The 25,715-nt window shown below is 39.5% G+C and overlaps 1 protein-coding gene across 1 annotated transcript in view; it reads left to right on the forward strand.

The window, feature by feature from the left end:
• Positions 1-1,414: 1,414 nt before the first annotated feature.
• LOC132070245 (pinopsin-like) overlaps positions 1,415-25,715 on the forward strand; it is a 69,818-nt gene continuing 45,517 nt past the window's right edge. Inside the window, exons 1-2 of the mRNA XM_059466903.1 lie at positions 1,415-1,766; positions 24,570-24,895. Of these exons, the coding sequence (XP_059322886.1) occupies positions 1,415-1,766; positions 24,570-24,895 (678 nt within the window). The remainder of the gene's footprint in view (positions 1,767-24,569; positions 24,896-25,715) is intronic.

Genomic DNA, 25,715 nt, shown 5'->3' on the forward strand with positions numbered 1-25,715 from the left:
CTGAATCTTCAGTAAACTGAACTCGCAATTTTCCAGTTGCTAAATACATATTTTTCTACAACACAATTTCCAGGAAACAACAGTTAGGAGTAATATAGGAGATGCTCCATTTTAACATGTGTGCAATCATGACACATGAAAGAGAAGCTTTCAAATTTTTTTAGTCCAGCAAGCTATGGGTATCATGCATTTTGCACTGAGGAGTGGAAATTCATATATATATATATATATATATATATATATATATATATATATATATATACACATATACACATATACACATATCTCCATTTTTATGGAAAATTCTGTGCAGGATCTGCGTGCAACCACAGAGAAGGTAGGTAATGTAATTGTGAATCCACACTAAACACTATTGTTTCACAAAGCACACAAGCAATGTGTTCACTCCATGTGGATAAAATTTATGCCTGTGATAGGAGAGATGTGTGTCTGGCTGTTTTGTAAATAATAAAGGAAGACATCTGTTTACTGGTAAATGTGGGAGGAGAAATATTGTTATCACAGATCTGCAAACCTTTGCGTGCACATGAGAGCTTGAGGGACTGCATTTGATATTTTTCTTTCTGGGTAAAGAAATACCTTCTCCTCCTAAATGTGTCATCATTTTAATTAAGGTCAAGCCAAGAATGAAACTTCATTTGGTGTAGATTGACTTAATGTGAAGGAAGATAGAGTTCTTCCTCTGGGAAGCTGATGCAAAAGATAAGTTTCAGCATGCATTTTCTCACATGAGGAACTTTGCTAGGAAGGTGCAAACAACCTTCTCCATGCTAAAGTGTGAGCTAGGGAAAAATTGCTTAAAACATCCAAGGAAATGTAAACAAACTGAAGTTTCTGTTAAAAATCAGAGTAAAAACTGAAAATGAGAGATATTTGTTACAGTTCAAAACAGGAGGAGCTGTTAATAAATGATGCACTTATTTTTTGGTTTTTGTGTGGAAAAAGTTGTTTGGTTTTAACTATTTGTTTTTTCTGTGTTTTCAGAAGGACACCCATTGTCAGAGGAAAGGAGGGTAGCTGCCTTTGATAGGGCTGTCCTTTGCTCTGAAGGAGGAGACCATGCTGAAGCATCTTTTTAAGATATCTTCCATTTTGAACATTAAATAAGATCACCTACTATTATCCTAGGTTTAGGCAAGAAAGATGAATTTGAGGTGATTTTTCACTTGGTTCTCTTGCTGTGAAGTTACTGCAGAGCAGAGCCCTGGAAAGACACAGTGCAGGAAAATAGTCCTGTGCTGTAATACAGTGTTTCACACCTGCATAACCATCTAAGAGATGCCTCATCTGAGCGAAGATGACAAGGCTCCTGAGAGGATTTAATCTGTGATGGAATGACTTCTGGGAAACTGCTTCAGCAAAGGGCACCCAGCATCTCTGCCCTCACTGATCCATGACAGAGTCCGAAATGAACCACACTTGGATGTATAACCTGAGCTTTGGTGCACCTGCACATCCTCTTGAGCCAAGGGCTGGACTCTCACGAAGTGGGCACACAGTAGTGGCTGTTTTTCTTGGATTAATCTTGTTTTTTGGTTTCTTGAATAACTTGATTGTCCTCATCCTCTTCTGCAAGTTTAAAACCCTGCGTAACCCAGTCAACATGCTTCTCCTGAACATCAGTGTCAGTGACATGTTAGTGTGCATCTCGGGCACTACCCTCAGTTTTGCATCCAACATCCGTGGCAAATGGATCGGAGGGGACCATGCTTGTAGGTGGTATGGCTTTGTCAATTCCTGCTTTGGTAAGAGTTCAATGATGATTCTTTGCTATTCTTTTTAGCACTGATGCACTAAGCAACATGATTAGGGAGCTAAATGCTCTTCTGTGGTGAACAGAAGGATCGTCTTGTTGCCTTGTTATGGTCAAGCACAAGTGATCTGCACAATTTAAAACATTTTAGAAAAAGACTTTATGAAAGAGTAGCTTAGGTCTAATAAATATTTCCTAACATATTTCATTCTTCAAAATTACTTATTTCTTAAGAGCTAAAAATGGAATCTAAAAAAAAGCAAGCCACTGGAGAGAGTTTAAGTGTATGAACATATATAATACTTCCCTCTTTTTCAAGAAAATCTGTGCCATTGCTGAACTGCAGGTCCCTCAGTGTGGTTTCTGTTATGAGCAAAGTCTCCTGAAAGTACTATATTTACCATGTTTAATTATCTCTCAATCTATAATATGAATTACTCATGTCCCAGATAGTGAGTTCTTATCAGATGATTTCTGTTTTGCAAAGCAAAATATTTGGCTTGCAGCTTTAGTAGAAAATTAAGTTGCAGGAATAGATTTGCCAGAAGTGATGGGAAAAGTATTCAGTGTTTTTCTCCTGTCCAGACAAAATATTTTTGCCACTATCTTTTGCACTGCTAGATGCAAGTGTTGTAACTGGATTTTTTTAATTAAAAGAAGATAAAGGACAATGAACAGTCAGAGGGCAGCCTTCATCCCTCCAAGGATGAGGCCTGTGGCATCACCAAGCAATGACCCTTTCTTCATTTATTCCTACATTCATAAAAAGATCCACTAAAGCATGAACTGGCCTGTGGGTGCATGTCTAGGTGTGATCCTTATCTAACCCAGACCAGGGGACTTGGCACAGCTCCCTCTTGCTCTTCATCCTTGCTTTGGTGCCTCCAGGCCACAAGGACAGGACAAAGGCATTCCTGGCTCTTCTCCAACCCTGGATGGCAGCATGTCTTGTGTAGGCCCCTTGACCCAAGAAGTGCTCCCAACAGCTATTGATGTGAAATCAGGTGCTGAATGCAAACACATGTTCTCAACCTGAATTATAAACTCTTTGCTACTTCCAATGGTGTGTCTCTGGTACCTGTCCTTTCCTCATATGTGTGCTCCACTCATGACCATTGACTCATCCTGGCAGCTTCCTCTGGGAAACTGCTGCTTTGCACAAAGTGAAGTCTCAGGAGTTAAGAATGCTTGTAACATATGAGTACTTTGGCCATCCAAAAATAGACTTTATGGTCAAGAGTACCTTGTTTTGGTAGGTTGTTTTCAGTTTGGTCTGTGCTGAGCAGAATGACATGTCTCCTTCCAGGTTTCATTTCCATTTTTGTGTGTTTTATATATTCCAGTATTTCTGTAAGTAGTTTTCTCAGACAGAAAGAAGCCAGGACTGTTTCTTTTCTCCATACTTTGAGCTTTCTTCTTATTATTTACTAATGGGAGGGAGGAATAATATTTGAAGAGAGGGCTAAAAAGAGGTAGGTGTTCAAGGGCTTAGAAAAAAAGGTATGTCAAAGGTGCCCTTTTGAGCCTGCTGGCTTCTGTCTGAATACATGTGAGTTACCATTTCACTGACCGTGGAATTAAACCTGCAAATGGGTTAGTTTCTGCCAGGGTGTTCTGTTTGTGGAACAATTCTTCAAAGTCAGATCTACATGAATTGGATGCATGGCAGGAGTGCAGATTTCTGTGCTATTGTGATACCTGTTTTCATGTGATAGTTTCTGCTGTGATTCTTAAAATTGATTAGATCATCAAGGAACACACAAGCAAACAAAACAGCAAAACCCAGAATGACAAAAGTGACCTCAGCTCCTCTGAGTGATGTTGGTACTGTCAATGGGGTATCCTGGGAAGCTGATATTTAATAACTACCTAAATGCAGGAAGTTATTAAACTGTGCATAGTTCATGTGAAAGTCTTGCAACACTCATATGTGTTCTTTCATTAGAGTGTATAAAGGGCATAATGAAAAAGTTTGCTTGCAGAGTTATAAATAAACAATATTGATTAGGATATAGCATGAGTAAAAGCAAATACCAGTAGAAGATTGCCTAATATTTATGTGTCCTTACAAACAAATTTTATTTTCTGATAAATATAATTATTCATTCTTTAGCTGTTCCTAAAAAAATCTCATACATTTATTAGCTAAAAAATTAGCTTTCCATCCTTGATGGAACCTCATGTCTGATTTTGGCCCACCAAAGATAAGAGAAAGGGCACTAAGATTCAGAAAAGAGATGTGTAATAGGAAAGGTAATTAAGATGAACGGAAGTTCAGCATCAAGGCTGGTAAGAGGAAATGCTTCAACATTCTTATCTGTTTGGGGTTATTTTTGTAATGGGGTAGATGATCCTTCTAGGACAAATAACAGTGTAGGAACATACTGTTAATGATGTTAAGTGTTAATGATGTTAAGTGTTTAGGGATATGGTTTTGGGGTAATGATGGTGGTGCTGGGTTGCTGGTTGGACTAGATAATCTTGAAGATCCCTTACAAGCTTGATGGTTCTGTGATGCTCTAAGCTCAGTGGCCCCGCTAGAATTGCACTTTCTTGTACTAAATGAAGATAATGAAGATATGCGCTGTTGTTTTTTTTTTTTGTTTCTTTTTCTAACTGCAGTATTTTTCTAAATCATGAAGAAACTTTAAGCAGGCAACTAATCTTCATGACTTGGTGATTATTTCATGATCTCTAAGACACACATAAGCCAGATTCAAATTGTTAAAATATTTATAAATGCACTTCATTCTTGCAAATCTTCTAGCAGGACTGTAATTTTAAGGTCATTTCCCACCCCTCCCACTTGTTTTATGATAAGGTGAAAGCCTCCTTTGTGTTTTAAATCACATGGAGAGTGAAGGTGTTATCCTTCAGGTCTGTGGCTTGGATGAAACCTGAGGGAGTGAAAGTAGAAAGCTGGGATTTGTTTCAAATGTGAACACCAGGTGAGAGATCACTTTTTAAAAAATCACATGCCTGGGAGGTGATCTGGAGAACACTTCTGATTCCTCTCCCAGCGGTATTGACAGTGCCATGTACGTTGATATCACCTAGTGGGAAATTGAGTAAGCTGTTTACCAGGCAATCCATTTCCTATCCCAGGCACTGAAAAAACATGACCCAAGAATGACCACCAGGGGAGGAAAATGATGGACAAAGTGTAGTTTTTTGGTTTAATTACTTGCTGCTATCCCTATACCTGCTTTGTGGTTTCAAACCATATGTGGAAAGCACAAGGTTTGGAAGCCAATGGGAAGTGCAGATGCTGATCAATAAGCATGTAATGGGGATATTAAGGATAAAATTAAATACTGTGAGATCTGCTTTGGAAGTATAAGCTATTGGGTCTTGATATGGGGAAGCACCAGGAATGGAGCTAGAGGAGAAACAGCATGGTCTGTTCCCAGAGTAAATGATTTTGCCCTGGTGCTCGTCCTTGATTGCAGCTCTTTTAAGTAGGTCACTGCAGTGGAAATTGCACATGTCACTGACTTGGGGAAATGGATGGATTTTTAAAATTTGCTGCCATTACACACCACTTCATCATGGTTCGACAGGCTCGTGGTTATACATTTAAGCAAACACGGAAAGTGACACAGGGACAGGATCTATTTTCACAGCTGAACTCTCAGTAAACTTTGCAGGCAAGGTGAAAAAAAGGATGGTTAAATATATCATGAAATTACTAAGCATTAGATTTTAATTTAGGAAAAATGTATATTTTTAAGGCACTCCCATAGAGACCACATACACAGGAAGTGACATGCCATCCTAAGATTAGGTTTGTCTTGCAGTTTTGACCATCTCACATGTAATATCTGCACAGTGCCTTATTAAACATTTCAAGTCTCTGGACAGATGCAAACTTTCAAAAAAAAATTTTCTTTTCTCAAGATACTTGGACTAATGTAAACTTCCCAAACATGTAGGACAGGCAGAATTTGACAATTTGAACTCCTGGAGTTCATTTTTAGAACCACTACTCTATGCCATGTCATATTAGGATTAAATATTAAGTAGATTGATACACATGAGAAAGACAAAGCTGTCTCTGGCTACAGAAATCCAACACTAGATTCTAATGCTGGAAAAGTTCCAAGGCACATTACTAGCAGGGAAATTTTTGTGCCTGTTGAACTCAGCTGTTGTTTTCAGCTGGTTATTTTTCTCTTTCTTAACCTTAATGGTGCTTAAAATACGTGGCAGCTTGGCCAAGAAGTTGTTTCCAATATTTCATTGTAAAAAATGAATTCTGATTAGTGTTGTGTAAAAGAACATGACCATTCTAGAGGAGCCAGAGATGCCTGTGTCATGCAAAAGCTGTGTGACTTGGTGTCTGTGTCTTCCCACACAGCGTCCTGTCAGTCCTGGGTGCAGCAGAGAGCTGCAGTCCTGTTTGAACTAAGGCATGTAGATGTGTCCTAATGTCCATTGAGAATTCAAGGTCATACCTAAATGAGGACTTCAGCCTTTTTAGAAACCCTGTACTCAACTCAGTGGGTAGATAATCTTTTCAGTCATATTAAAGCTATTATTGATTTATTCCCTTGTAAACTGACAGAGAGCACAATGAATGAGAAATGGGCCTGCTCATGGTTTTGCTTTAAAGTTCAGCTGCCTCGTGATCATAAACAAATAATTTTTCTTCTTAGTATTTTACCTTGGTTTTATATGCTGTGTCTTAGACTCACTGCATTAAACTAAGGTAGTTTCATTTAGAGCATAAACTTCTGACATACTGGAAACTCTCTGTTTATGGGATGCAGCTGAGATCTCAGATGTAATAAACAACTCTTCTGTGAAAAGATATGGTTTTTTCCACATAAAAGACACCATCTCACTTGGCTTGATCCTGCAAGAGCTCATCTGATGGTTTTTGAACTTTGATGCAGCAAGTACTCATCTCCCAGTGAAAAACCACTCTTAGCAGCTCCTTACCTGCCCACTCATCATTGATTGCTCCTTTCCCGGTGGGCTTGGGATGGCATTAAAGGTGATACTTCTATACATAAAGCTGGTAGCAAACACAGCTAATCAGTATTGCTTAGGAAAACAGTTCTGCAACAGATCCTTAAAACATTCTCTGTTTGAAGTGCACAGACTGTTATGCCTGCAGTCATTGTGACCCATGCAAGCTTTCCTCAGTAGTTGGTCAGTATCAGAAATAATCTGCGGGTTCAAACAGAGAGAGGAGAAAACCAGTGCCTGACTCATGGGAATGAGTCAAAAGTGTAAAGTGTTTACGGTCTCTTTAGCTAAAAAAAAAAAAAATAAGGAGAAATGCTGTCATGACCTAGAGGGATTTAGTTATTTTAATACAGTGTAACAGTTGACAATTTATCCTGAATTTTTCTATGTAATTTCCAGCACTTGATATGTATTAGATTTTTATAGTAAACAAAAATACAAAAGTAGTTATTAGGAAGATATGTAATCTGAATTCCTCTTTCGGCATCTCCTCTTTAGAGAAACCAAAGTTAGCCTGCTATACTTTTTATTTAAATAACTAATCAATGAGGAAAGTGTATATTATTAAATACACTTCTCAGGGCCATACTTACTTGGAAAAAATGAAATGCTTAACCGCTTAGAGACAGATGGGAATCGTCTGACTAAAACCAGACATTTTCCAATCCCCAAGGCTTTTTTATAAGCAATAGAAAACCAGATCTGTACTGCCAGCATGCACACTGTTCAATACATTTGAGATGTTCTCTTCAGGGAGATATGTGTCCTCCATGCACCCATTATCTCCATGGACTATGAAAGGAACCCAAGCTCAGGGGTGGATACCTGCTCTGTACCTCTCTGAAGTCATGAGATGATCCTCAAAAATGGGGTGTTTATTACTTCTTTTTTCTTTTTCTAATTTTCCTACTTTTGCTTATAGTTCCCTCCCCACTTCAGTATCCTCTTCCAGGATGTTTTCAGGAATTTCTGTTTCCTATATGCATTAAACACTGTACAGAGTTGAAATTGCCTAGAATAATTGTGCTAGAATGAGCGTTGTTAAGATGTTTGATGTGTTTCCATGAAGAGTTGTCCTAGTCCTCTTACCAATTTTACAATCTCAAATTCATAATGTAGGGAAAATGCTGTCAGCCCTTTCTGCAGGTAATTTGTAGAGCGTGAGTACTGGAGTTCTGCATTCAATTTATATTCTTAAAGCAGGGAGACAACTTGGGCAAAACTTTTGGACAACATGATAAAGAAGGAATCATGCCTTGAAAAAGAAAGTGAAAAGGGAAGACCTAATGTCCTACTTTGAGTGTTATTCCTGAAATCAGAGACTTCACTCTGGAAGGCACTTTAACACCTTCTTGAGATAAGAGAAGATTTTGCCTTGGTTACAGCAGAGTATCACCCAAGATGTGTGCTGGGCTGGAGGTGAAGCACTGTGCAGCCCCTTGCTCAAGCTCTCCTCTCTTCTCCCTGGGAAATGGGGAGGAGAATCAAACCAAAAAATTTTGTTGACATAAGAACAGTTTAATAATTGAAGATAAATAATAATAATGGTAAACAATAACAGCTATGACAATATAAGAGGGGAAAAAATTGGTGCACAGTGCAGTTTCTCACCACCTGCTGATCAATGTCAGACCCTTACCAGCTGCCTTTCTGGATAAATCCTCTCAGCTTAATATATTGGGCATGTTGTTCTGTGGTCTGAAATATCCCTTTGGTTTGGTCACCTGTTCCAGCTATGCTCCCTCACAGTTTCATTTGTGCACCTCCTCACTGGCACACCATGAGACAAGGAAAAAAAACCTAGGATAAACATGATTTAGCAAAAACCCCCAAAATATCGGTGTGTTATCAACACCATTCTCATTCTGAATAGAAAACATAGTACTGTGAGAGCTACTGAGAAGAAATTAACTCTACCTTAGCTGGAAAGCAGGACAGTGTCATTCAATATACTCACTTACTAGGTGTTGCAGACTGTAATTGTTGATGCTAACAGCATTAAGATCCTGTGGTTAAAAACCCCCAGACTTCCCTCCTCTTCCCCTCTCTCATCTTTCACCACTGCAGAAATTCAAGCAATGGCTCAAACAGGAGCTGGAGAATGCTCTGAAAACATCCTCAGGTACCCTCAGTTTGCACCAGCAGCCACGTGTAGATGGAAACATTTTTTCCCTCAGCTGCTATCCTTAATGTTTTCTGACATGTTCTGTTGTGTGATCAAGAATTAGAGTCCGTTTTCCTAATGCCCGTACAAAAGAAAACAGCAAAAAACATGCAGAAATAATAACAGTGAAGGCTAGACAACAGTTTGTGTGTGTGTGTGTCCCTGAAAAGAAGGACACAAGAACAGAAGAATTCTGTAAGGAAACTGATCACCCCTTTGGCATTTTTTGTGTACAGATGTCAGCTGTCAGTGCAAAAAAGTGTTCTGCTTGTGCCCAAGGTCTGTTTCTGTGCAAGTGACTACAGATTTCTGCCAGTGTTTGATCCTTTCCAGTTGGGCAGCCATCCTGCAGCACAGTTGCATACTTTTGGTTCTATGTTATGGCCACAGGTTGCAGAATGCTGAAGACTTTATGCAAAGAAAAATACAAACAGCATCAGTTCACATGGACACCTCAAACAAGAGTTTAAAGGCAAAGATTATGTTGGATTTCTTGCAGAATTATCCTGATGGTGAATTGAGTCTAAAAGGTCATGGCTATAAGCACTGCTGGAGATGGTGAAACAGCATTTCTGCCAGAGTTCGAGTTTAATTGTTGATATTTCCAGGCCCTTTTCCCTAATCCTGGGTCATGGCATTAACCCAGACAAGGCAATGTCTGATGTTGGTTTTCTTTTAATTTAGGAAAAGGCAGAAGCCAGCTCTGTTGGTAGTCAGGTCACACACATGTGAAAAAATACGTCATTAAAATGTAGCTTTTTGGTCCCTCGGTGGGTATAATGAAATAAAATACAGGCCAGTAAATAAGCAATATTCAGTCAAAACCACGTTAGAGAGCAATGGACTTTGCTTGTGAAGGGCTATTAAATCATATTTTTTAACTCTGTGTTTAATAGTGTTTAATAATCTCTAGTGTTTAATTGTGTTTAATAGTGTTTAATAGTGTTGAATAATCTCTAGTGTTTAATAGTGTTGAATAATCTCTAGGAACTTTAAGACCATCCACATGATGACACATCTGAACAGAATTAGTTATTTTTTGGAAAACTTTTAGGCTTCTTTTGTAGCCCCTGAAGTATGCCAGAGAAAGGGTATTATCTTTGGCTGTTCACATCCAAGTTATACACCTAGTGACCATTTCCTAACTCAAGACATTAATTTTCTGTATCTTTTTCATTTCAGGAAGCATTTAAGGAGAATCTTCCAGTCCAGTAAGCAAATAAAATTTACAGTCTTTCAGTGATAAAAAGGCTGCAGAACCATTGGCACAGTTCCAAATAATGACATAATAATAGGTGATAACCATAAAGTTCTTTTTTTCCCCTCATCTGTGGCAAATACTTCATACTTAAAAGTAATTATTAGGGTTTGTATTCTTTTTCCTATTGCTTGGGGCTTTTTTATGTTAGTGTTGCTGCTATGTTTCTAATTTTAAAAGTGCATTAAGTGAGAAAATAATTGTGTTAAATTAGTGTGCTGACACTAAAAAAGAAAAATAAGTTTATTTGAAATCTGAAAGTATTCTGTTTACATTTGTGATTTTCTACATATCCACACTAGCTGAGAAACTGCTTCTGAAATTAAAGATTCAGTAATGTCAATAAACTCGGTCTCTACTGAGTCACAGACCACTTAATTGCTTCTGTGGATTTCTCAGCTAACATGATTCACTTCTTAAATAATCCAAATGCCTCCCAATACTGGGAGATTTGTGGATTTGGTTTTGTTATGGGTTGTTTGGGTTTTTTTAAAACTAACTCAAAATTACCTCTGTCTGCTATAGATTTTCCCATAATTGATACAGGCGGGAGGAACATTTGGAATCTGCAGACAGCAAATGCAGAGTACCACTCTGAGTAGGCATTTCACCCCCATGACATGTCCCCATCCCATTTCTATGAGATGTCCCTGTGCTTTCCCTCCTGAGCAGTGTGGGACCTGTTTGCCCCTCTCTCCCCTCCATGCTGTGCTGGCCCAGCGAGGATCAAGGGATGCAGTCAGGGGATCACCCCATGCAAGGATGAAACCTCAGGTTCCTGGGGCTGCTGACTCCCCAGTCATCCCTCCATGCTCTGGATGGTAATGCTTCTATCAAGGTCACCTGGGTACCATCTTTTCTACCATTACACCTGACTTCACCTGCTTCACCTGAAGGTTTCTTGTGCCAGCTATCAGCATCAGGCTCAATTGCTCTGGGCTATTTCCACCAACAAGTCTTCCCAGCATGTTGTAAAATTATGTTACTTCTCCTATTTGCAGTTTCTTAAGCCTATTTCAAAGATTCCAATGTGATGAAGTACAATCTTGTCCTGTGGTCAGATACAAACTTCAGCTGTTCCTTAAGAAAGTATAGCAGCCACAAAGCAGGAAGATAGAGACTCACTGGGCTAAGCTGGCAATCTCTACATCTATTTCTCAGTGTTTTATTGGAGGCAGACATTCTAATCTTCTAGTGTTGTTTTTCAATTATGTCTTCTATTGTTTCTTTCCCCTACTCCTATTATTTGTTTCTATTGGTTTCACTAATGCAGTTAAGAGCAGAAATAGTAGATAACTATGGCAAGAATCAAAGTCAAAGGAATCAAAGTCAACAGGCTTCAGATGAATCAAAAGAAGGAGACTTCTTTATGTTTAATTATTTTAATAGAGATTTATAACAGTAGAAATTTGTTCAGGACCAAGTGGCTATCAGAACGCAAGGTAACAAAAAGAAGACTTGATTGTAAAAAATTTCATAAGGAATAGATCAATCATCTTTACAAATCAAAAGCCATGTAAAACTTTGCTTAGATTAGGACTTTGGTGATTTCTAAAATTCAAAACCATTAGTCAATTCCAATATATGGCATTTTATTGCTCAATATCTAAGAGTTGTCTGAGTCTAGTACAGACCTCTGAGTACTGGAATAGCACATTAACATCTGGCAAGATTTGCTTTCAGCTGAGAAATGGTATGAATTTTACAAAACCATAGATAATCCCGTTGAACTTGCCCTTATGAGAATTTTAGGACACACAACGGTTAGACTTAATCCTTATGTGCATGTGCACACTGAAGCATTATTGTTTGCCAGATTTACAGTTTGGGGGTTGTGTTCTGTGTTCAGGCAGTTTGTGGGGTTACCAGGGGACCTCTTGAGAGTGAGTGTTTAATCACCCTAATGAAATTAGGCGAGCTGTTTGGGCAGTGCCCAGCAGGCAGCCCAAGGCAGAGCGGGGTGGGCGCTGCTCTCCCCTGCACTGCTGGCAGCAGAGCAGGCACTGCATGGGAAGCTGGTGGCCATCCCCATCCCTGTCTGCCTCAGCGTGAGCCCAGCAGGAGTTAATTAGAAACAGCTCTAGGGTAGGAGTTAATATGGCAGTGAGGACAAGTTACAGATCCTGCCTCTCAGTGAAAGCGTGGAGTATGTACGTGGCATTTGTGTATATGTTTTCAATATGTTCTGTACACTGACTATGGTGCACCAAGTAACTCTTCTCCATGTAACAAATTTATAACAAATCACAGCAGTTTGCCCTAATTTATCCAAACTTTAAAATTTTGCACTGTTTTTAAATTGTTCAATTTTCAGAGAAAAAATATGTGTCAGTGCAAGAGGGCCAAGGTCCAGCAGAGGCTGCATGATTTTTCTGAGGATTGCTTTACTATGTCTCAAAATTGAAAATGTATTTCTATTTAGTATCCTTGAGAGAGGCAAAGACCACATCACAGGAGTAGGATGAAAGGCTGCCAGATAAATATGTCAGTCAGAATTTAAATAGACTTTTTCTAATGGGTAGGAAGCAGGTTATGAGGCAAGATAAAGCCTTAGCTTAATATACACTGAGATAAGAGCAGTAGGTAGTAGCATATCACCATCTGGTTTGCTTCATGGAGCAGTTTCTCTCTACAGGTCAGTGCACCAAGTGCTGTTCAACAAGGAATTTGAGAATGAGTAAGAATTTTACAAGTTAATATCTTTTCTAGGGTTGTGCGCACTCAGACCTTTGGAAAAGAAATACTGATATCAGATACAATAGGTATTAGCCTTTTACTGTGCTGTAATTGTTTTTTCTTATCATTTCAATAAGTTATGCCTTGCAAAGTGTTTTTTGTATAGATATCAAGTATATGCCATTCAAGGTATTTTGCCTAGCTATTCTTCTAGAATACTAAACTTAAAGCTGGGATAATTTTCAGCATCCAATGATATTTTTCCAATATGTAGTACCACAGCCTGTGATTTGTGGTGTAGGGACACCTATCTTTCCTGAAGCAGTACTTTTGAATCTAATAGGTCTTCCTGTGTTTATCTCCCATTCCCTTGCTCTCAGGAAACCTGCAAAATTTTGGTATGCACAATATAACATATAAAGAAATTCTACTTATTAACTGCGCACTAACTATGCACTATGCAAAGAGAAGTATCTTCTCTAGTTTGTTTATTCTGAGTCTGCAACATGATGATTTAATTTGAAAACCTACTTATTTTAGGAAACACTAAATAATCTTTCCCTGCTCACCTTTTCTTTCTTTTCTCTCTTTTTCCTGTTCTAATAAGTCCTGATGTTTGCTTTTCTAAAAGTTGCTGAGCATTACTGCTTAGTGGAAGTGGTTTGTGTAAAGTTCTCTATCATAACTCTCTTTGCAGAACAGTAAGTCAGAAACAATTGCTGTGTATTTAAAACCAGGTCTGTTTTCTTCCACATGTGGCAGTTCACATCAGTACTGCATCTCATCTGCTCGATTGCTCTGTTTCACGTGGCTGTGCTGCAGTACTTCACAGTCAGTTTTTGTTGATTTTGAGTTATTCTGTGTAGTATGATCAGAAAACTTGTCACTTTTCTCCATCTTTTCCAGATCATTTATTAATGTGATGAATAGCCCAGGGCCTAGGACAGATCCATGGGGAACTTCGCTGTCCACAGTTGTCACTAAGAAAACTAATTTTTTTCTCCTGTTTTTTATTTCCTACCTCTGTTTAATTATTCATTCACATGAAGACTTCTGTTATTGAATGGCAGCTTACTATCCTTAAAAGCCTTTGGGCTAGTCAAAGTTGTTTGAAAATCCAGGTAGGTTTTATCCAAGAAGGCATCAGCCCTGTCTGCACGGCGCTGTCAAGGACCTCTGATGAATTAAGTATGTATGTATTAAGTACGGTATGGCTTCCCTCCATGACAGCCACACTTGTCCCAGTACGTCACACCTCCACTGCTACACTTTCTAGTGCAATTTCCACCCATCTATCCAGTGCTGAAGATTAGACTTATTGGTTGGGTGAAAATGAACTGCAAAGGATTTTTGTCTGCATTGGTTATATTTAATTTTTTAATGGATGTAGGAAAAGATCTCCTCCTTGAGGTCCTTTTGAGGGGTTAAGGAGTGGGGAATACTGCTTTTCCTCTTTGCACATCCTTCAGCCATCACAGTGATCTTGGATAGAGGCAGGAGCAGCCTTCTCTGGTGTTTCAGCTCACCTCCACACCATGTGAGATTGTGGGGATGTAAAGCTGCACAAGAAAATGCCAGCTCAAAGCCTGGTCATCATATTTTGAGACTGCATTCAAAGTATCAGATATGACTATTTATTAACCAGTTAATATCTAATTAGAATAAAAACCAGTTTCACCGCCAGACGTTTTGAAAAACCTGACTCAGAAGAGTTAGTATTTGTGGTGTGCTCCACCCCTAGGAATGGTGACTGCCAAAGAAATCCCCTAGATTATAGAAAATCTTTATAAATATACCTTTATTATTAAAAATAAGCAGTTGGGTTAGTGCAAAAGGAGGAGCTCATTGGAAAGACGTTGGTTGTGTGCTCTGGTGGACACTTGGCTCACTGGCTAGCAGATGCTAACCCTGTCATTTCACCTCTTAGCTGATTCGGTGCCATGTCCCACATACAGAAACCCCCTGAGACTGCATGTGATGTATTACTGCTGTGCACATCCTCGGCATGAAGGAAGGTCCTGGGGATGCCCCCAGGTTTCAAAAGGAGCAGTCCTGGCAGGAGATGGGGTCCCTCCAGGATGGTGTGGGCATGGGGGTGCAGCAGTGAACCTGACTGCCCTGAGAGCGTCCTGCTGCTGCATCAGGGCTGCACATCCATTCCTGCTTTTCTCGTGCACGCAAGCCCCAAAGATTTTTCCCGAGATGTTGCTGTACAGGAGCTCCATCTAGTGCTGACATTTCTTATTCCCATTCCTTAAGGCAGCAGAATAAATACACTGGTATAGAGGCAGCCGAGTCAGGAAGCTGAATTTGCCAGGGCCAGCCTGCTTTCCAGAATGCAGAGGGGTCCTGCCCAACATATGGAAAGTGAGACAGAAGTGAACGTTCAGGGATGTTTCTGTACTATGCTGGTATCATTGAGATGCAAAAGGGAATTCTTTGCACTGTTTATGCCGCCGGGAATTTGTTGTTTGGATGGATAGGCATATTAATAACATTGCAGAAAAATATATTAGTACTCAGTGATGCACATTAAGTCACCAGATACATTTAGAAATGAAGAAAACCTTTAAAGCACAAAATAAACACCTTTAAAAATTCAGAAAAGGAGGGGGAAAGAAAGAGGAAAAACCCAAGATATTTTTTTTCCTATTAAAAGTAATACGTGCTGTCTGTATTGAAGACACCACCAAACACAAAGGAAAGGGTATGTTGTACAAAGGATGAAACAGAGAAATGGCCATTGAGAAAAGAACAAGAAAGATTTATTGAATAGGACCAGTAATACTCATTGTCATATTTCTCCCAGCAGGGTTGGATCCAACAGAGATTTTTCAGTAATTTCTTTCAAGTGCAATCTTAAACTGTGACTCCCATTAGAGTTAAGCAGGAAGATATTTCTTTGGAGAAGGGAATGATTGTCTGTTCTAATGGACTCATGATTCCAAGTCATCTTAGCAAAAGAGAACAGATAATTGCAGGCATTAGATAAAGGGTAATTGGTGGATTTATTTATATTCAAATTGAATAGTTGATATCTGAGGTAGCCTGTATTTGGAAAATGCTTGTAACTGCTAACCTTCAACAAATTATTGTGGGACATATTTTCTCAATTTCAAATAAACAGAAATTCTTTTAATGCATTGAAAATCAAAAGGAAATTGTGCTCTGATGACTAGTGTGTGGCAGCAACTAGAATAAGAGTCTATTAAAGAATATTTAATTTTTTGACCATTTATTCTATGTTTATCATACAAATATTTAATGGGCATATCCAAATAAAGACAATGGTGTTTTGAAGCACACCCCATTCTCAGCTGCCTCTGTCGGTTTTTGAGGCATCCATCCACTCCTCTGAAGTTCATATCCTTTATATTAGCCCTGAACTTATCAGTTATATTCACATTGTGGTTTTGCTATATCATAAAAGTTCTGCTGTGATTTCTTTATTCACTGAACTTCAGGCAAGTCAGACTACTACTGGGTGGTTGTCCTCCAAGCCCAGACCTCTCTTTGAGTCCATTCATCTTAACTCTGTTTGGTACAGAAAAGGAAAAAGTGGACAAAGTTCTGGAGGTTTAGTGAAGAAGGAGCAGTATCCATTTATGTCTGCCACTCTCCAGACCTGTTTGAATCCCTTATGAATATTCATTTGTGTTTTTCATCACAAAAAAAAAAAAAAAAAAACCCCAAAACCCAAGCACCAAACCCCCTCAACAAAAACTAGAACCTTTGATAATAATATTTTGTGAAATCCCATATTTACAATCTCTCATGTGTTTCTCAGATTTGCTCATTTTATGGTACCTTCCCACTAGCCATACTGTCAATGAAAGTTGCTATCTAACTTAACTGTGTTCTATCAATTTAACTGCATTTGTTTCATTCCAGGCTGCCTATCCCAGATTTCCCAGACCAATCAACATTCTCGCTGCCACTTTTTGGCAATTCCACTATAATGGGAAAAGAAGTGTAACCTGCAGAACCTCACTAGAGACTATATATATTTTTCCCTAACAATGAAATGTCTACCGTGAGACTCAGAGTTAGAAGGCAAAATGGAATTTTAATTTTTATTCAAACAATTAAAAGGTTTTGTTCTTTTTTCCTCTGTGGTGCTGTGATTTACAAGTTTTTAATATTTTACTAAAGTGCATATGTGTCATGGTTTAGGGCAAATTTGGGAGGAAAACTCCAAAGGGGTCCCTCTAGAAAGCAAATTCAAGCAAATCCTTCCCACACTGGTTCAGGAGACATAAATCTCCTTCAAGAAAAGTGGAAAAAACCTGTTGATTCAACAAGCAAAGTATTCACAAACATGAGAAAGTGAGTAATATTAAATAGTGGAACCTCTCGTTGTCCTGAAGAGATGGCAAATTCAAAGAGAGTCCTTCTGCAGTTCAGAGTCCTTGTTGTGGGGGTGTCCTTGCCTTTCTCTCAGTCTCTCTGGGCTCGGGTCTCTCCAGTGACCCAGGCCCAGTGCAGCTTGGAGGGGGGCCCAGATGATAATCCTGGTGTTCCCTGGATGAACAATGGCTGAACAGTTCCAAAAAAACCTTCTGGCCTAAGCTAATGAGAGAAAAACCAGGAAAAACAGCAGGGGCAAACTCCCTGTCCATCTGCAGAGCAGAGAACTCCGAGAGCACTGTTTATCTCTGTGTTTTGAATACAGCTGCGAAAAAAATTCCACTGCTTTTCCTTCTCATTCCCTTTGCTCTCAGATCTAGTTTTAAAGATGGAGAACTTTTTACTGGGCTAAACAGATGAATGGGGATACAATTCAGCATCTTGAAGTCACCCCAGGAAAATATGCTATGAGAAAACCAAGTCAATCAGTCAACTTTTGAAACTTTCTGCTTTTATCATTATAATATTCTTACCTCCTTGCTTGCAAAGACATCTCTGATGGGAGCAGCTACTGGAGTAAGTACCACTGTGGTTTTGTGGAAGAAATGTATTGATTTTAATGGAAGCAGAGCCCAAGAGTTTTACTTATAAGTATTAACGTTGAGTGGTATATAGAAAATGGAAACAAAGGTGATGATGGAATGGATTGCTCCTACAAAGTCTCTGATGCTGTGGCAATTGTTAGGTAAGATACTTTGGCCCAGAGCAACAGAATTGCAACTGAAGAATAAGCAACGATTAGAAAAACACTGTTTCTTTTCTTTTTACATCTCGCTGCTTCTAAACCTCTCTTGTGAATACTAGACCTACAAATTGTATTTCATGCATAGTCCCTGGCAGATGATACTGAGATATGTTTTCAGAAAGACTTCTAAGGAGATACAGAAGTACAAATATGTTGGAAATGTCATGACTTTTAAGTTGCTTAAATTTTTTATGTTTCATTTTCACGTGTGGAGTATTTTATTTCTGTAGAGAACTATCAGAAAGGCTTTCATTTATATTCAGAAAAGTTATTTCCCTTGAAAACAGTACTGAGTCACTGATCAAATGAGCTTTGTATAACTCAATAACATATTTATGTAACACCATTCAGTAGAACAACTTCTAATTAAGCTCAGAACGTGAGATTTGAGGTATTAAGAGGCTTCATTTGAAGAGAGATGTTTCTTAGTGCTATTCTTCTGTCCATGGGCAAGCACAATGAAAAGTATCATCCAGAAAAAACAGCAGAAAAATACTTCAGCACAGGATTCCCCAATATTCTCAACTTGGGGTGTATCTCCATCTTACTTCCTCCATCTTATTGTGCCACAGAGCTTTTTAGCATATTCTCCAGCTAATGGAACAGCAGATTTAGCAGCTGAAAAGTGAGGGACTAGAAAAAAGGGAACATAGCTATGTTGTGATGCATAACATTTCTGAGAGACCTACCTGTTTCTCCTGTTAAGTATTTACTAGCACAGCATTTGTAAGTGGAGACCAGAGCATTCCTCTTCCACCTCTACCAATGTCATTCCAGCACAGTGCTCTTCCTTGCTTGCTGTGTCTCCGAGTTCACTGTCCATGGTGGCCTGACTTCAAAAGGAAAGGCACAACTTTTGGTGGGTCCCAGCTGCTGCCAGCTGCTGGTTCACGTACCTCTTGCACTTCCAGCTGCATGTTGTCCTTCCCAGGTGTCCTGGCTGTGGAGAGGGGGTGCAGCTCCGCCCTGTTTGGATGTGTCCAGGTTGCTATTCCATAACACTTGCATCATCACTGCAGGTATGGTTTTGGGGGAAAGAAAAGGTGAATGCCCCCCTGGAAGTGTGTCATTTTGTCTCACTCTTCACTGGGGGGATTGCTGGGATCAGCTGTGTGGACCCTGTCCTCTGTTGCCACTGCCTGTCCCCTTCCCAGTTCCTCCAAGACAATGCTTGGAGACATGGTTCTGAAAAAGTAACAGCCTTGTCTCCAAGACACTGGGCTGAAAAGCAGCAGCGGGGCAGGAAGCAACTGCAGGAAACAGAGGGGTGGAGGGCAGCCTGGTTCCAGCCAAGCTGAGCCAAAAGGAGCAGAGTGGACCCGGGCAGAGCAGGGCGGAACAGTTCAAAGCGCCCGTGTCGCATGGAACTGAACCAGTGGAGCACAGCGATCTGGGAAAAAACCAGGCATCACAGCACAGATTATCCAGCTTTTGGGGGATTTGTCCATCATGGTTTTCAGTGTCTCAGGTTTGGGAACAGGAGTGCTGACTGCAGAAAGTGCCCAACAGCTTTTCTTCATCTGGGGAAACCAGGTGGTGCTGGGCATGGGAATGGCCACCACCCTGACCTTGTCCTGGCAGCCAGTGTTGATAACTGGGCCACAGTGCAGGGTATCCCTTTCCACATGTAATCAGGACTGCTCCAGGAAGTCCCAGGACTCAAACCATGATGTAGTCTAATGACCTAGAGGCCATTTGAGGAGGCATATATGTCTAAATTAGAAGTCAAAACGTTGATCCAGTGTAGGCTGAATTTCTGGGATTCTCAGTTTTTCATAGCCTCCAGACCATGGGTGAGCTGCATCTCCTTTCCAGTTACTACATCAGTGAGCAGCATAAACCATCAAAAATGAATAAGAAAATGTAACACTTTTAGCTAGAACCCATGGGAACAAAGTGTAATGATTTGCTGTGCCTTTTACAGCATACTCTCTGCTGTGCTGCCAGGGAGAAATGTACAGATCCTTAAATAAAAGTAAATAATAGATAATGTCTCAGATGATAGCCCTATAAATAGATGTCTGTCCTGGTTTATGACTTGAAATTTAATTCCATGCACTCTGCTCACTGCACCTAATTGCCATGTAGAAACGTTTATGCTCCACACCCAGCTAGTATCAAAGTCACTTATTTCCATGGTTAACTTTTGAATAATTATCTATTCCTGTAATGCAATCTGCATATAGGAATTTTTGACATTTTTCAGTACTGTTCAGTGAGAATCTCATTTTTGTTCCTATGTGTACATGAAATGTTGGGGCAGCAAATTCCATTTCTCAGTATGATTGACTCCTGCGGAGTTATTTGTCTAGGTATCAGCTTGAGGCTCTAAATGTTTGTTGGAAGCAAATTTCATTTAGATTTGCAATTTGTGAACCTAATTTTGTTGCAATTCTAGAAAAAATTATTCCTTTGAAATTAATATACACAGTCTACACAGTCATAAATGTTACTACTCAATAAATAAAACATTGGCATAAAAAAATTACAATTATTTTCTTCTTTTTATAGCTTGCATTAATTTTTTTAATTTGTTTTTTGGTTGTTAGTGCTGTGGAGATTGCACTCAAGTATTTTCTTTAGAGACAATCCTAAAGTATTTGATTGCGTTTTGTTTTTAAGCTGAGATTCTCGCTACTTCCTCCAACCGCAACAGATAGTGCATGAAATAGACTACCAGATAGCTGCAGGATTTCTAACAAAGGTCACAACTGTTAAGTGCACCTGGCACTAAGAAAACTCTGTATGCAAAGCTAGGAGGCATAATGAAAACTGGGAGGCTTTATTCCACTTTAGCCAAAACAGATTACAAGAAGGTCATGAGGAAGGGCTGAGGAAACTATAAGCCTGTTAGTCTAAAGTCAGTACCTGGAAAAATTATGGAGAGGATGACACTGGGTGCTCAAGAAAAGCATGCAAAGGACAAGGCAATCATCAGGTTTTTTGCTGGCAGCTCGTTCACTGCAAACTGACAGGTCATGTACACCTGATCCTCATATTTTATTTCCAGCCATTGTTAAATTAAGTTTTGAACACAAAACCTGGTTTTGCCTTTTTTTATGAAATAATGTTGTTTCAGTCCAACACACGAGTATCTGTTATAATTGATGAAAGGATAGTGGTGTATTTCTAGGATTCAGTTATTGAACTAATAAAAGAGTGAGATTTAAAAAAAAACCCAACTGTTTGGTTGGGTTTTTTTGTTAATTAAAAAACTGAAAATATTCTTAGCAACCAGGGACACTGGAGCTGCTCTGTCCCAACATTGCAACAAGGTTACTCTTGATGTAGTATTGTTTTGATCGGTCTTGGCTTCTGTGTTAAGGTGAAATGCCCTCCATCAATAAGGCTGGATGGAGCTGCATTGTTGGGGCATGTCTTGTGACTTTGTGTTCACTGCCCAATGTCACACAAAGTAAACAGAGGGGGTTACAGTGGCCTCTGTTGTTCCTGTTTCTTCCTCATCTGGGTAATAGGTGCTTTAATTACTCGCAGCCAGTTGAACCAAATGTATCTCACTTTTGGAAAAAGCTACTTGTACTTGTTAATTTTTTATTTGGATTTTGGATTTGAATTCATATTTTTGTCTTTCAAAGCACCGGTTCTTTCAAAGTAATTCTAATTTTTCTGAAAAGTTAGTTGGACTTACTAAGTTTGAACCACATAAAGAATGTTGAATTCTTTTATCTCTTATGAACTACCTCTTCAGCGTACTCCTCATTTTCCCTTGTCTTGAAAGTAATAGAAGTCAGTGTGTAGTGGTATTAATTGTAGTGTTATTAAAAAGTTCAAACCTTGAAGTCTTACTGTGCTGAACTTGAAAATAATGGAATTTTTTCATGAGCTTTTGCAGTCTGGGATTCCATAAATTACAATTTTTGTCCTCCAGAGAAAAGTGTAGTTGGTGTCATGTCAGTGGGACTCAATAATAAGGTGAGCAAAGATGAATCGGGTCCTGCCAAGATATGCAATCAAATGTCATTAATTTTCTTCTTAGAGAAAGATATATAGAGGTATAGAGAAGAAAATTATTTTCTATAATTTAAAGGCAACTTTTGTGTGTTTGTCTGATAGCTAATATTTGATTTATTCTTGACTGACATCACCACGATCCTAATTTAATATCTGAACATTAATTCTATGCTGGTGTAAGACAAAACTTTTCTGCATCGGAAAACAAGTAATCCTGCATTTGTGGTGTAAATGATGCCATAAATCATGACAATACACACCAGAAGAAGCTGCTGGGCAGTGGCACAGCCACAGGGATGAGCAGGCAGAGCTGGCAGCCAGGCTGGACCTGAGAGCCCAGCGGTGAAAGCAGAAATCCAGGAAGCAGGGCCCCAAGCTAGGGAAATCTGAACATCCTGTCTGGGTTTTCTAGGCAGCCCCACACATGCAGGAATGTAGGATATGCTCCACAAAAGTACAGCTCACTTGCTATCTCATCAAAGTAGGGAAAATGCAGTCTCAATTGCCATCAGAGGTACAGTGAGAACAATAGATCCTTGCTGTACAGCACCCAGCTGGGAAGGGAGAGATTTCTTGTTCCTGAGACAGTTTTCTGTTAGTCCATGATTGTCTAATCTAAAGAACAGAAATAGATCTGTAACACCTGACAGAGGCCTAGGTTTCAAATATAAAATCTGGATTTTTGCCTTAGATGCCTACATGAGCTAAATGTTTTTGATAGAGAGGAGCTCTTTAGTCAAGCAGATAAAAATATGGAAAGCAGCAATGCTAAGAAAGTGAAGATAATTAAGTGTGGGCTGGGAGCATGAAGACAGTAGTAGATTCTTTGCTTTTGAGTCCAAGGGCTTTCAAGAGTGGTGTTATGTAGGAAATCAGATTAGGTGAGGGATGGTGAGAAAGTCTCCCTGTCTCTAAAGCAGCCTAGCTTTTAAGCAAGTTTATGAGTCACCTGAATTTAGTGGAGCTATTACAGCTGTAAATGTATCTACTCTTTAGGACTGACTTCCTAGTAATGTACAGAAAATAATTTAGTAGACTCTTGTAACAAGAAAGACATTTCTTCTTCAAAAGTTGCCTTCTCCTCACACCCTTTTGCTTTCTTTCTCCCTGAGAAATAAAGCATCCTATTGCAACAAGCAGTGCTTGCATTTCCCATGGGTCCGTTGCCTACCCAGCTCTGCATTAAGTAACTACAAATTGTCAGCATGACAGAAATAGCTGTGCCTGCATCCAGTTAACTCAGAAATGAGTCACTGAATTGTAAGGAAAAGTAGAGCAAAATGCTGTGCCTGGGGAAAATATCCCACTGTGCCCTGTGTGGGTCTGTGTGTGGGTTTCATTCCCAGGTAAAGGATGGAGTAGTGCTATTCCCAAGGGAAGTCTCTGACTCACCTCTATTCCATGCCTGGGAAACAGCTATAGCAGAAGCTGACAGTTAAATGGGGAAAATGGATTACAGCTATGGATTGCCCTGAAGAACACCTTTCCTTTTAACCCATTTTCTGGAAGTGGGTACCACTCAAAAGCAGAGAATTTTGGCAGGCTATATATCTCAGTGCTGCTGTATAGTTGGCTGCTGCTAATAGCAAAGATCAAGAAAAAACTCACAAAGAGCTGGACTGACATTGATCTATTCAGGTTTTTCTTCTTACAGGAGCAAAAGGAAGGGGCCTGGAAAGCATATTGGAAAATATGGTTTTAAAATATGGTTTTAAATCTCTTCAAACAAGTTCCTTCTGTCATAAGTCCTGGGAGTGGTACCCAGTGTTTTGTCACACAGAATTTCAAGGAAGCTGCAAGGAGAAGAAAACCATAGGAAAGAAAAAACCCCTCTCCATTGAGCTGTGGCTAAGAACCTACCATGGAAAACCACAGAGTTTTGACGAGGGGCTTGGCTGCTAAAACTTGAAAAAGAGAATGGAAATATCCTACAACCAGAATTTTAAAGTCTTCCTCTGCAAGATATAATGGGTTTATGACACCTAGGGCTTAATATTGACCTAAATCACTTTTACAATTGATTGTGTAATATGTATGTAAATAATGTTGCAGCTTGCCATATCTCAGTCATGATGTGGTCGTCTGTTTTTTCCATATATCAGTGGTCAAAACTGAAGGTTCATCTAGCTGATGGGGAGAGCAAAAGAAGCAAAAGCTTCTTTCACTTTCGGACTCCCAGTCTTAAATATATGGCATTTTTTTTCCCTGTAAAAGTCAATACACTATTTTAAAATGCTCATGGATTTAAAAAGTTGAATAGTTTTTATCAAGGGAATCTTTCACCGTTTTATTCGCTCAGATAGAAAATGGATTTCTCCTGAGTAATACTAAAGCAGATAAAGCTGAAAACCTGACTAGAAGATGAATATCTGTCAAGTATAAAAGTCTTCCAATGTAAGATAAATCTGAGTTAAACAAAATTTGACAGGATGGACAGAGCCACCAGGAGCAGTGAGGATTAACATATAGAGAATAATGGAAATAGTTTTCACTGTTGCTTCAAATGCATAATAACCGAAAAAACCATCTGCTTTCTTGGGACTTGGAATGGATACATGTAAAATAATGGAAGTGAGCATTTCTATTGCTGGGTTCATTGCAGGTGTGGTGTCGCTGATCTCCCTGGCCGTGCTGTCCTACGAGCGCTACAGCACTCTCACCCTGTGCCACAAGCGCAGCGATGATTTCCGCAAGGCTCTGCTGGCTGTTGGTGGTTCTTGGATTTATTCCTTGGTCTGGACCGTGCCACCTCTGCTTGGTTGGAGCAGTTATGGGGTAGAAGGTGCAGGCACGAGCTGTTCAGTACGCTGGTCCTCAGAGTCGGCCGAGGCCACGTCCTACATCATCTGTCTGTTCATCTTCTGCTTGGCTGTGCCCGTGCTGGTCATGATGTACTGCTACGGGCGCCTCCTGTGCGCGGTCAAACAGGTAAGCAGCGCAGACTGCTCTCAGGCAGGTGCTGCATTTCTGTTTTATCTGTTTATCTGTTTTTATCTAACTTGGAAGTTCTGGTGGTAGAGAGCAAATCAGCAAGCCAAAATGAAATTGAAAAGATGGCAGAAATCCTCAAGGAAGGAGCATGAGGTCTTCAATAATCTTAATTCTCCTGAAGCTCCAGTCAAAGAGATAACAGATACTGATTATACAGATTATACAGAAACAGATAACAGATACTGATCAGTATCATGCAGATACTGATTTTGTGATTGGTAATACTGTGGAAAACAGTAAACGGGAAAAACAACATATCAGAGTGAAGCTTGCATTTGTAATGAAGTAAAAATACAAGTTTACCTGTTTAGGAATTAGACACCCATGCAAATACTTCCTGGTTTTGGAGTATAAAACTTAATTTCTGCTCCTTAATATTGGAATATGATCCCAATATTACCGGGTGGGACATGCCTGGGCTCATCTTGCCCTTGCTGCTTGACCAGAGGCAGCAACCACAACACCTTAATCTCTGGAATCTCAACTCTACAGTAATGTAATTCTACTGTGATTTTTTGAATTATCCCAAGGATCATTTCTCCTTGTAATTCTAGGCCACATTTAAATTTTCCTTCTAACTACAACCACCATTACCACTACTACCTACTACTACTACTACTTTTACTACTACAATGATACTTCTCTCAGTGGTTTAAGGTGCACTGCAGATATTCCAAAATGAAGCAAAAGACCCTGAAAAGGGTGTGGTGTTGTGAAGTTTGAATACTCTTGGGACAGTAATGAAAAGGTTTAATGA

The sequence above is a fragment of the Ammospiza nelsoni genome, chromosome 2 (genome assembly GCF_027579445.1).
Source record: "Ammospiza nelsoni isolate bAmmNel1 chromosome 2, bAmmNel1.pri, whole genome shotgun sequence".
Classification (NCBI taxonomy): Eukaryota; Metazoa; Chordata; class Aves; order Passeriformes; family Passerellidae; genus Ammospiza; species Ammospiza nelsoni.